Raw genomic sequence first — 13302 nt, 5'->3', positions numbered from 1 at the left:
GCAGAAAAGGGCAATAAAAATGATTATGGGGCTAAGCATCTGCCCTATGAGGGAAGGATTGTTTAGCTGGGGAAAAAGGAGGCTAAGGGGAGACATAATAAAGGTGTACAAAATTATGCATGGTATGGAGAATGTGGCTAGGGAGACATTTTTCTCCCTCTCTCAATATACTAGAACCAGGGGACATCCCACAAAGCTGATCGGTGGGAGAGTCAGAACAGATAAAAGGAAGGACTTCTTCACACAGCACATAGTGAAATTATGGAATTCACTACCGCAAGATGTAGTGATGGCCACCAATTTGGATGGCTTTAAAAGGGGGTTGGATAAATTCCTGGAGGAGAAAGCTATCCTTGGCTACTAGCCCTGATAGTTGTGTGCTGTCTCCAGTAAGCTTGTGTGCACCAGTTGCTGTGGGTGGGAGGCTGCTGTTATACCATGTACTGCTTTATTGGTCCCTGGTCGACAGCTGGTTGGACTAGATGGACCCTTGGTCTGATCCAGCGTGGCACTCCTTATGTGTTGTTATTATTATTATTATTATTATTATTATTATTATTATTATTATTATTATTATTATATTTATTTGTATCCCGCCTTTTGCCCAATGCTGGGCCTCAAGGCGGCCTTACAAAGTTTAAAATATACATGGGGAGGGGGGGAAACCAAACCATAAACATTTAAAATACACAACAAAATTATAAGACATTAACACAGATGGAGGGCCAGACTATTCTCCAAAGGCCTGCTGGAACAAAAAAGCTTTAGCCTGCTTCCGAAAGCCCATCAAGGAGGGAGCCAGCCTAGCTTCCCCGGGAAGAGAGTTCCAGAGCACCGGAGCAGCCACCGAGAAGGCCCTCTCCCATGTTCCCACCAAGCGTGCCTGTGAAGAAGGTGGGACTGAAAGAAGGGCTTCTCCAGAAGATCTCAAAGCACGGGCTTATGAACCATGGATTAGCGTGCTGTCTGAATCCAGGGACATTTTCTGCAGTGTGGCTTGTTAACCACTCTGAACAACCTGAAAACAAACCATGGGTTCTTAAGGTGGCTTGTTCGAGAAAGGTAAGCCACACTGCATGGTTAACAAGCCACCCTGCAGAAAACATCCTTGGTTCAAGCAATATCCTAACCTATGGTTCAACAAGTAACCCACAGTTCAACAACAACCCACCCTCCACCATGTGGGTTAGCATGTTGTGTGAGCCCAGTCAATAGCTCCATTAGGTTAGGAGAACCCCAGTTCTCATGACGGAAGCACAGCAACCCAAACCACCGCATTTGTGAAATCACAGGCCTTTACAAAATTCAAATTACAAGAACAGAGCAGATGCTCTGCTGAAAAAACCCACCAGCCTCACTAGCCAATCTGGCCCAGAGAGAAGAGTCTTTCTCCAACTCACCTGGCTGTTAGTTGTCACTCTTTGTGAGCCACCCAAGTCATTTATGGCCTGGCAGCCAACCTCGGTCTGACTGTGCCCACTTGCCTGCCTATCAACACCTTCCTCCTGCCAAGTGTCATACCCGAAAATGCGCCAGCTGGAGGGCGAGCTGGATGAAGCCGTCTGGACTGGTGCGGCATTTCTTGATGAGACCTTTGCCAAAGTTCCGGAAGGTGAAGGTGTTGAAGTCAACGTTGTTGGCCAGGGCCTGGGCCACACTGAAGGACTGCATGATCACCTGCTCACACTATGGACAAAGGGGGACAGGAAGCAATGAGGGCACAAAGCAGAGAAGGGAAAAGTCCGTTCTTCCCCCTGTTATTCGCCCACTCCCCAAATTCCCCATTTCTACCCAAAGGGTTTTCCCGTCCGTCATCTCCAAGCAAGCAATAACGTAAACTAACAGTGTTGAACCTCTTTCATCCCAAGGGCTGAATTCAATTTCAGAGAAGCTCTCGGGGACGAATTCCAGCAGTGGGGGCCAAAAGCAAAAAGCGGCCAGGTCAAAAATACCAGAAGCTTTTAGCTTAAAAGTTTACTGCCTGTAACTAAATCTTAGAGCTTCTCTAAACAATCAATTTATTGCACTCTCACGGAAGTTTGCGTGTTCATTACACGACGTCGTCAACATGCAGGACGTCTCCCGCACTTTCTCCCCGGTACTCTCGTTTTAAAAAAGATCAGAGATAATGTGGTATTTAAAGTTATTATTATTTATTATTATTTATTACATTTTATAGCTCCCAATAGTGGTATAACAGTTATAAAAGTTCACGAAGTTATCGCTGGAATATTGCGGGATCTCCTTGGAGCCAGCGTTTCGCTATAATTCTGCCACTAGATGCCGCTATCTCACTAAACACAATGGAGGCTTTCCAAGAACAGAAGTTTTTAGTCCAAATTCACATGATTGCATGTAAAAGTGTCATGAAGGTGGAAAGACTGTGGAGGACGAAAGCCCAGGTCAGGCTGTGGGATTTTTTTCTTATGTGTAGAGAAGCATTTAAAACTTTTAGAATGGGGAAAAAACAGGAAAACACTAAATGATCAGTGGTCAGGGGAAATGGGTCGGGCCAGGGGATGGGGATGGGGCCATCTGGGGAACCATGGAGGGCCAGATTTGGGGACCCCAGGTGGGCCAGATTTGACCTGTGAGCATGAGATGCAACATAGACCCTATATATTATTATTTTTACCTAAATCCACACTGGGGGCCAGCTGTTCCCCAAGGGGAGATGGCTTTATCTTTACACCTCTCAGAAGCTAAAGTAGCCTTCCCTAGCCTGGTGCCCTCCAGATGTGTAGTACTACAGCTCCAATCCTCCCTAGACAGAAGGGCCACACCAAGTTGGGGAAGCCTGCTCTAGGACCACATTCACTGCATTACTGACCCACACACACACTGATTCCCCTCCAAGACTGAAGACTGGGAAATGGGTTCTGGGGTTTTTGCAGCAGAGCAGAGGGCTTGAGCAGTGCTGATTCACGGGCAGGTGTAGCCCACATACTGTATCTCAGCTGGTCTTGTCCCAATACCACTTGGTCCCCACCCTAACCTCAAACTCACCTCTGGTGGGATCTCCCACTGTAGCTTCTGGGGCGGAGGGATGCTGGAGTCCATGTCGCCTTTGCAGTTCCCATTATTATCATACCCCAGCATGAACGCATCTGTGGCCAGGGTGTACTGTGAAAACAGTGCAACCAGGTGAGAGCTCAGCTGTTTTGCCTCCTTTCCTGGCCCTCTTGCGGTGGGTGAGTACCTCCCACCTTGACCCTAGGAGTCCTTCTCCCCACTCCAATCCCATCCTAGAGGACCCAACTGGGCCTTTACCTCCCAGAGATGGCCAATAATGGGTGCATCAGCCCAGGAGTGCTCCGCGTTGATTCCAGACTTCCCGTTGCGGTAAACAACCAGGGTGAAAGACTTGTCAAACCACCTGCGGGAAGAGAGGTGGAAGGAAAGATCCGTCAAGCCATCGGCGATCCAGATTCTTGCCGTGCTGATTTCATTGCCAAACCGACCCCCAAACACCTTCTGGGGGAAAGGAAACCAAGAGCAACTCAGGAGCCAACATGGCCAGACTTAAGGCCTCGGTCGATCCTCACGAGCTCAGGGGGAAAGAGCTGCTGTTGAGCTCCTGAGCTTCAAAATTTTCCACGGCAGCATCGATCTCAGTCATCTCTCCGACAAACAAGGAAGATGGACCCTCCTGAGCAGGGGTCACCACACCATGAGGAAATTATCTGGGGAAGATGAACAGGTGGCGGCTTCGTGGAGGAAGTGACGTTCCCTGCCATGACGTGTGTGAGAGAGGAATATGAAGGCTTGGATTTCCCAGGGGCATGTGTGTCTTTTGGGGTACAGTGAGTGGGGTCTCAAGGCAGCCCGAGAAACACCCACCTGTCACAGCAGCGCCCATGCAAGAGGGACTTTGCATAGGCGTCCAGCGCATGGCCTGGATTGGGTCCTTGCAGCCCCTGCTCACTGGTGTCCAGGGTGACAAAGAAGACCGCTTTCTCGACTATACTCAGCGACTGCTCATTCTTCCCCGACCCGAAGTAGGTCTGGCGGGCCCGGGCCCAGGGATCTCTGCAAAGACAGTCAGATAGCCACGGGTTAGGGAGGCCTGGCTGTTAGAGGAGCATCACTCTGGGCAGGTGACTGACTGGCTTGGGGTCAGTGGATGGAAAACTACCCAACTCCAGCTTTTCTCAAGTTTAAGGAGGAGCCAATCTTTGGAATCACCCTGTGCATTTATAGCTCGTGGGGATTCCTGACAAGCGAGAGGAAAAGATGCAGGGGCAAGAGCAATGATAGAAGGGAGACAGGAGGAGAGGAGTGCAGGGCCAGCTATCCATTGAGTAACAGGACTGCAGCCACCCCATCCCAACCATCCTCAGCAGCAGCGTGTTTTTTATTTTTATTTTAGTGCAGCAGTGCAATGTGGGGTGGGAACAGCAAGTCCTGTTCTTCAGTGGGAAGGTGTGGCAAGAATAAGCCTGTTTTGAATGCTTCTCCTGTCTGTGCCGTCTAGACAGGCCACCGGCGCGAGGGAGTCTGCTGCCTTCTTCAGGATTACAGAACATGGAAGAGCACGGAAGCCTTGCATTTCTCACGTTAGTTGGGTTACAGGATGGAGACATGGAAATATGTCACTTTAGAAACGGCTCTTATCCTAGGATTCAAGACGAGAGCCCTTGATTCTTTTGAACTCGGTCTCTCGGTTTGGAACTTGATCGGCTGAGATGTTCCACAACGCCTCAGAGAACCAAGTTCTTTACTCCTACCTTTAACATGGGTGTGGAGAACCTTTTTTCTGTTGAGGGCTGCATTTGCTTAGGAGTAATTTGCCGGGGCCCACATGATGGTGGTGGGCGGGTTCAGAGCGAAAAGTGGGCAGAGAGATCATCTACACCAAGCAGGATATTCCACTATGAAAGCAGCAGATAAAAGGCAGGAGCCACACTATTGCTTTATGGCGGTATTGAAGTGCACTGCAGGATCTACTGTACTGCTTTATAGTGGTACTGAAGTGCACTGACAACTGTTGGGGCCCATTGACACATCTACACCAAGCAGGATATAACAATATGAAAGTGGTATGAAAGCGGTAAATGGTAAGTGTCAATGGGCCCCAACTGTTGTCCGTGCACTTCAATGCCGCTATAAAGCAGTAGTGTGGCTCCTGCCTTCTACATACTGCTTTCATAGTGCAATATCCTGATTGGTGTAGATGAGCCCAGAGTTTGCAATATTGCAGGGTTATATAGCTCTCTTGTGCGCTCTCTCTGTGCCACCCCCATCTCTCTCCCTCTTTCTGTGCTATCCCATCCCTCTCTATGCCACCCCATCTCTCTCTCTGAGCCACACCCCAGATCTATGAGTTGCATAAAATAAGCCCGACAGCTTCAACAAACTAGGCCAAGGGCCACATGTGGCCTGCGAGCTGCTGGTTCCCCATCCCGCTTTAACAGTTCGGGTTCCCAAGGGCTGGCTCAGGGCAGGCGCTGTTTCTCACCTGTCAGCCGCAGTCAGGGATGGCAATTTCTCCTCCCCCGGCAGAGGGGGTGTGGGATCCCCTAGGATGGACTGAAACTGTGCCTGAAGCTCACGCGGACCCAGCAGCCTTCCGTTGTGGTACACACAGACCCGAAATAAGCGGCCGGCATGGTACACTGCAATGTGCTTGCTGTCCTGCTGATGCTGGATGCTGTCTAGAGAGTTAAGGACATGGAGACGTAAGGAAAGCTCTAGAGAGTTAAGAACGTGAGGACGTAAGGAGAGCTCTGCTGAATGAGACTAAACGTCCAGCTAAGCCAGTATCCTGCCTCCTCCCACAGAGACCAAGCAGGAGAAAAGGAAGGATGGAGAGGCGATAGGTCATAGCATGGTGGGGAGGAACAGCCACTTTGCATAAGGACAGAAGTTCAGCCCCCAGTGTTTCGGGGGGGGGGGGGAAGGACAGTGGGTAGCAGGTGGTTCTTTATATCCAGGGAAGATCAACAGCAACGCTGCCATCTCATTGCCTCTCCAGCGTCAAGCAGTCCTGGGACCAAAGCGGGATCTTTCTAAACCAATGAGCAAAGGTCTAAGAATGGGATGTCGCGCACAAAGAAGAGAAGGCTGATGTTGGTACTCAGCTTCCTCTTTGCAATTTGCCAAATGTATTTAAAGGAGCACAGGCAAAGCCTGACTGAGGACCAACCTGGGTTCTAAACAACCAAAGTTCCCCGAAAGAGGCTGTGGATGACAGTCCCTAAAACCTATGTCCATTTCACCAGGGGCTGTTCTCATTGGGAGCAACAGCAAAGCAATGTCTTGGTCCCCAAACTCATTTGGGTGGGCAAAATACCCTCAAGTGGGTTGTCCCCTTGTATTTAAATTGTAACTACAAATACGGAACTGAAGAATTGCCTCGGAAGTCTACTGACCCCTGTTTGTATGGGGGCTGAATGAATCACTCAGGGAAGTAAGGCTGGTTGAGGAGATTTGGGGCACATGCAGGCAAATCCACCTTTCCCGCCCCACACCTGACAAATGTTTTGGACTATAACTCCCATCAGCCCTAGCCAGCATGACTATTGGTTGCAGGTGATGGGGGTTGTGCTCCAAAACATCTGGAGCACCAGGCTGAGGAAGGCTGGCTGGCTCACAGTGGATGCAGGGGAAACATCAGCCCTGTACATCAAGTGGCAGCTTACCCCAACCTGGGGCCCTCCAGATGTATAGGACTGCAACCCCCATCATCCCCAGCATGGCCATGCTGGCTAGGAATGGTTGGCCTTGATGGCTAGGAATGATGGGAGTTCCAGTTCAACACATCCAGAGGGCCCCAAGTTGGGGAGGCAGCTGAGGGGCATTAGAGAGTTGGGCATCAGCACCATTATACAAAAGCCCTCCCTGGCCACCAAGCCAGCATGTTACTCTCAGCCCAGCCCCACTCTCACCCGAAACTTCATTTGTCCATCAGCTCTAGCTTTTCCTCCACTGCTACCCAAGCTGAATCGCCCCTCTGCCCACTTTCTCTCCACAACTGAATTGCCCCTTTGCCCACCTTCTCACCTCAGCTGAATCACCCCTCTGCCCACCTCCTCTCCACAGCTGAATTATCTCTCTACCCACCTTCTCTCCACAACTGAATTGCTCCTCTGCCCACCTTCTCTCCACAACTGAATTGCCCCTCTACCCACCTCCTCTCCACAACTGAATTGCCCCTCTACCCACCTCCTCTCCACAACTGAATTGCCCCTCTACCCACCTCCTCTCCACAACTGAATTGCCCCTCTACCCACCTCCTCTCCACAACTGAATTGCCCCTCTACCCACCTCCTCTCCACAACTGAATTGCCCCTCTACCCACCTCCTCTCCACAACTGAATTGCCCCTCTACCCACCTCCTCTCCACAACTGAATTGCCCCTCTACCCACCTCCTCTCCACAACTGAATTGCCCCTTTACTCACCTTCTCTCCACAACTGAATTGCCCCTCTGCCCACCTCCTCTCCACAACTGAATTGCCCCTTTACTCACCTTCTCTCCACAACTGAATTGCCCCTCTACCCACCTCCTCTCCACAACTGAATTGCCCCTCTACCCACCTCCTCTCCACAACTGAATTGCCCCTCTACCCACCTTCTCTCCACAACTGAATTGCCCCTCTGCCCACCTCCTCTCCACAACTGAATTGCCCCTCTACCCACCTCCTCTCCACAACTGAATTGCCCCTCTACCCACCTTCTCTCCACAACTGAATTGCCCCTCTACCCACCTCCTCTCCACAACTGAATTGCCCCTCTACCCACCTCCTCTCCACAACTGAATTGCCCCTCTACCCACCTCCTCTCCACAACTGAATTGCCCCTCTACCCACCTCCTCTCCACAACTGAATTGCCCCTCTACCCACCTCCTCTCCACAACTGAATTGCCCCTCTGCCCACCTCCTCTCCACAACTGAATTGCCCCTCTGCCCACCTCCTCTCCACAACTGACTTGCCCCTCTACCCACCTTCTCTCCACAACTGAATTGCCCCTCTGCCCACCTCCTCTCCACAACTGAATTGCCCCTCTACCCACCTTCCCTCCACAACTGAATTGCCCCTCTACCCACCTTCCCTCCACAACTGAATTGCCCCTCTACCCACCTTCCCTTCACAACTGAATTGCCCCTTTACTCACCTTCTCTCCACAACTGAATTGCCCCTCTGCCCACCTCCTCTCCACAACTGACTTGCCCCTCTACCCACCTTCTCTCCACAACTGAATTGCCCCTCTGCCCACCTCCTCTCCACAACTGAATTGCCCCTCTACCCACCTTCTCTCCACAACTGAATTGCCCCTTTACCCACCTTCTCTCCACAACTGAATTGCCCCTTTACCCACCTTCTCTCCACAACTGAATTGCCCCTCTGCCCACCTTCTCTCCACAACTGAATTGCCCCTCTACCCACCTTCTCTCCACAACTGAATTGCCCCTCTACCCACCTTCTCTCCACAACTGAATTGCCCCTTTACCCACCTTCTCTCCACAACTGAATTGCCCCTTTACCCACCTTCTCTCCACAACTGAATTGCCCCTTTACCCACCTTCTCTCCACAACTGAATTGCCCCTCTGCCCACCTTCTCTCCACAGCTGAATTATCTCTCTGCCCACCTTGTCTCCACAGCTGAATTATCTCTCTACCCACCTTGTCTCCACAACTGAATTGCTCCTCTGCCCACCTCCTCTCCACAGCTGAATTATCTCTCTACCCACCTTCTCTCCACAACTGAATTGCTCCTCTGCCCACCTTCTCTCCACAACTGAATTGCTCCTCTGCCCACCTCCTCTCCACAACTGAATTGCCCCTCTACCCACCTTCTCTCCACAACTGAATTGCTCCTCTGCCCACCTCCTCTCCACAACTGAATTGCCCCTCTACCCACCTTCTCTCCACAACTGAATTGCTCCTCTGCCCACCTCCTCTCCACAACTGAATTGCTCCTCTGCCCACCTTCTCTCCACAACTGAATTGCTCCTCTGCCCACCTCCTCTCCACAACTGAATTGCCCCTTTACCCACCTTCTCTCCACAACTGAATTGCCCCTTTACCCACCTTCTCTCCACAACTGAATTGCCCCTTTACCCACCTTCTCTCCACAACTGAATTGCCCCTCTACCCACCTTCCCTCCACAACTAAATTGCCCCTCTACCCACCTTCCCTCCACAACTGAATTGCCCCTCTACCCACCTTCCCTCCACAACTGAATTGCCCCTCTACCCACCTTCCCTCCACAACTGAATTGCCCCTCTACCCACCTTCCCTTCACAACTGAATTGCCCCTCTACCCACCTTCTCTCCACAACTTTCACCCTGCCTCTGCCCACTACGCCAACTCCATCCAAAGTTCTGGGAGAGTTTACCTTTCAGGAAAGGAATTTAAGAGAGAGAGAGGGCTGCTTTCTAAGGCCTGCTGAAATCTCCTTGATTACGAGAAATAGGCAGGGGAAACAATGCAAGAAAATGCCCTGCTCCTCTTCCTGTTTCCCCATCCCCACGATGCCCCTGCAATTCCTCACTTAAGTTCCTTTCTCTTTCCTTTAACATAGGAGTGGGGAAGCTGAGGCCTTCCAGATGTGCTGGCCTGTAACTCCCATCAGCCCCAGCCACGTGGCCAATGGACATGAATGATGCGAGCTATTGCTCAACAGCTGGAGGGCCACAAGTTCCCCACCCCAGCTTGAAAAGCGTGGGTGGGCAAGTTGTGGCCCTCCAGATGTTCTGGCTTACAACTCCCATGAGCCCTAGCCAGCATAGCCAATAGTCAGGAATGCCGGGAGCAATAAGCCCAAACAGCTGGAGGGCTGCAGGTTCAGTAAAGCTCATAGGAGAGGGGCACGGAAGTAGGGTGAGTTTCCCCCGGCACCGCAGGTGATGACGATACGCAGGTACTTTGGGGGATGCTGATGTCAGGGAAGGGGAGCAAGGTGTGCAAGAGCATCCTACCTCCCTCCATGCCTGGGACTCGGGTTGTATTAAACATGCGTTCGTACTGAGCCGAGCACATGGGCAGGCAACCTTGGATCATCATCTAGGAGAGGGGAAAGTGAGGAGAGAAAGCAAGAAAAAGAGAGAGAGAGAGAAAGAGAGAAGTCAAAGCTGCTGTGGGGAGAAAGGAAAAAAGAGGAAGGGGGAACACCTCAGCCGCTAGCAACATCAAAAGCCCTCCCAACAAAATGCCCAGGTAACTTCTCCCCCAAACGGGCATGGTTAAGGGTCAGCCCAAAAGGGGAAGGAAAAGCTGAGAGCACGAAGTTCAGGGGCCTGTCCTGACTTCCTGCGTATGCACCAGTCACCCATGTAGGCAAGAGCAGGAAAAGGTGGCAAGAGATTCAGAAAGGCTGCCGGGATCTAGACCAGGAATGGGTGACTTGTGCCCCTTTAGACAGGTTGGCCCACAACTCCCATCAAGCCTGGCCAGCATATCCAGTGGGGAAGCTTGATGGGAGTTGAAGGTCACACACCCCTGGAGGGCCACAAGTTTGGCCACTCCTGATCTCGACGGGAGGATTTGCAGAATTCAACAAGGGTAAGTCCAGAAATCCCAGAGCATAAAACCCTTTCTTTAAAAACTTGTATGTTACGATGATACGGACAGAGTCAGAAAGCTCTTCGAGAGACACCATAAAGCAGACTCACCCTGCAAAAGGCTCCCAAGCTAGGAGTAGATTGCGGGAGGGCGGGGAGGGTTGTTTCCCAGTGCCCTCCAATTGACTTACCCAGACCCACCCCTGGCAACCGGGTGGTATTGAAGAGACGTTGCCACTGGGCCGTACATAAGGGGATGATGGAATTGGGGACCATGCTCTGCTCTCAGATAGGAGGGAACCCCAGGATTAGAGGGGGTGGGGGTGGGAGGGAGCCAAAAAGGGAAGAGATTTGTGGTTAATACACTCAGTGAACCTAGCACCGTTCAGGAACTTTAAAAACCCCAGACATAAATACGTTTCCTAAATAAGCGTCATGATAGTCAAACCCATGGCAATTCTAGGCCCAGGACCCTGGAGGAAATGCAGCATGTGGCCTAAAGAGAGATCACTGAAGAAACGAACAAGGCACCCATAAGTGTGGGGGGCTTTAACGGCCCACAGAGAAGGATTGGCAATCGCGTCTTACACTCAGCAAGCGGGGCAAAGCTCTCTGATGCTTTTCAGCCTTCTATTGTGATGGCATTTCGAGTTCACATATGTGGCAAAGTTACCTGGCCTCCCCACGCTTCCCCACTTTGGCCTAGAGATGTCAAGGCCTGGAGGGGGGAATTTGGGGGGGGGGACGGTCCCCCCCCCAATTTTTTCCAAAGCCTTTTTTTGTTTGTTTTTTCCCAGAAAAATTGAAAAAATTGAAAGAAATGATGCAAAAACAGGATTATGGAATGTTTTATTTTAGCATGATGAATAAAATGTTAAGACAAAGTGTTCATGTATTTACTTCTCCAAATACTTTCTAAAAACTATGTACAGTATCAGATTATTATGATTTCTGTGCACCGAAGACAAGCAAGTCCTAGGTTGCAAACTGAGACTACAACTCTCAAATGCAAGAGCAAGATGCATTTCTGCCTCTAGAGGGCAGCACTGCCACCGAAGCAGAGACTGAAACTGATAGCGATAGCTCAGAAAACGAGTCTGACTAAATTTCAGGCATATTCATTAAATCTTGATCCTCCCCCTTTTTCTCAGTTCTTTTTATGGGATTGGGTGCTTTATGTCTGTTAGTTCTCTGTGGAGAACTAGTGGAGACATAAATAATTTTCTTTGTTATTAATGTTGGTGGTTTCTTCTGTTTATTTTTAAAATCGTTTTTTGCCTGCTCCTCATAAACTGGAAAAACCAAAGAGGTTCCTTACAGTTCAGGAGCTTGTAGCTCCATTTGTTACAAAAAAAGTAAATTTAAATTGTAATAATTGCTTGAATACACTGTACTTGTAATATACCAAATGTGATGATTTTATGCCAAACCAACTTGTATATAATTGCATTTTATGTTCCTAAAGTAACAAAGTGATTTTGGATCTGTATAAAGTGTTAATATTACATTTTTTTCAATTTTACCGAAAATTTCCGGGTTTTTTCTGGGAAAAAACCCACGTTTTTCCCCCCATGGCTTCAAAATATCCAGAAATGTTACATCTCTACTCTGGCGGTTTACCTGCTGCATGCTCACCAAGAACCGATGGACTGTAGTGGACAGATGTGACGAGAGGATCCATGACTGGACCTCCTGACCCTTTTCTCTCTCTTTCTCTCCCCTTACATTCAACTAACTGCAAAAGCTCCAGTTTTGATCAGAGGAGCAGCAGGCTGGCTTTGGGAGAGAAGCATGTTTTACCAATCAAAACTGGCCCTTCAAAAGCTGCTATGGGGATGGCGGGTGGTGGTGGTAGGAGGAGTATATATTCCTAGATTGTGCTTGTATTGTTTGCTCAGTGGGGCAGGGATGAGAACATTTAGCTTAAGAAAACTGTCAGAGGGAAAGGGTTAAAAAAACGGGGGGAGAAAAGCCCTCCTCTAGCACAGCTCCTCCAATCAAAACCAGAGCTGCCTGCAGCTGCTTTAACCTTAAAATAGGAGTGTTGAACCTTAAAATAGGAGTGTTGAACCTTAAAATAGGAGTGTTTGGCTTGTGGGCCAAATTTGGCCCACCTGAGCTCCCAACAGCCACGCCCTTTCCTTCAATCAGCACTCCTTGGGTAGTTTTTCAGTTTTTGAGCTGTTTCCTCCCATTCTAAAAGGTTGAAATGCCTCTCCTAAGGCAGAGCTTAAAGCAAACATACACAGGTATTTTTGGCCTTTGGCTGTTCCCCTTTGGCCCCCCCCCCCATCACTGGAATGTCCCCACACACACACCGAGAGTCCCTGAACCTGAACGTAGCCCTCGGACTGGATGAGGTTTCACACCCCTGCCTTAAAAAGAATAAACCTATGGGTCTCCCCCAGATCACGTCCATTTCGACTCTTACCCTGGGGAGACCAAATTCAGCCATGAAATTCACATGTCAGCACAAGATTCTAAAACAACATGCAACACTACAAAGGACGATGTTCTGCTAGTGCACACATTTTTGGACCTTGGACCTTGCTTGCTTTATGCCAGCACAGCAGCTCACAGGACTGGGGGCCAGAGGAAGAACATAATCATTAAAAGGAACCAGAAAGTTGCAGTATATATCTATATATAATATTTAAAGGGTTTAAAGATGTAGCTGTGAAAAAGTATGGGCGACAGTTTAACACAATGTCCTCCAAACTAGCATCCTCCAGATGTGTTGAACTACAACTCCCATAGCCTTCAGCCGTGGTTGGGGATGATAGGAGCTGTAGTC

General features: G+C 49.8%; 1 protein-coding gene across 3 annotated transcripts in view; it reads right to left on the bottom strand.

The window, feature by feature from the left end:
• The window catches only part of CPT1C (carnitine palmitoyltransferase 1C), a 55431-nt gene that overhangs the window by 8878 nt on the left and 33251 nt on the right, over window positions 1–13302 (bottom strand). For 2 of the 3 annotated variants that reach the window (XM_063137331.1, XM_063137332.1), the window contains 6 exons: window positions 10700–10787; window positions 5459–5654; window positions 3841–4029; window positions 3271–3376; window positions 3007–3123; window positions 1522–1686 (listed from right to left, as the gene is read on the bottom strand). In XM_063137331.1, coding sequence (XP_062993401.1) covers window positions 1522–1686; window positions 3007–3123; window positions 3271–3376; window positions 3841–4029; window positions 5459–5654; window positions 10700–10787 — 861 coding nt within the window. Of the gene's footprint in view, window positions 1–1521; window positions 1687–3006; window positions 3124–3270; window positions 3377–3840; window positions 4030–5458; window positions 5655–9926; window positions 10012–10699; window positions 10788–13302 lie in introns of all 3 variants that reach the window. The other variant, XM_063137333.1, reaches the window with a different exon arrangement.

This window comes from Elgaria multicarinata, chromosome 11 (genome assembly GCF_023053635.1).
Source record: "Elgaria multicarinata webbii isolate HBS135686 ecotype San Diego chromosome 11, rElgMul1.1.pri, whole genome shotgun sequence".
In the NCBI taxonomy this organism is placed as follows: domain Eukaryota; kingdom Metazoa; phylum Chordata; class Lepidosauria; order Squamata; family Anguidae; genus Elgaria; species Elgaria multicarinata.
Note: the sequence above shows the minus strand (reverse complement) of the source record. Positions and strands in the feature narration are given on the sequence as shown.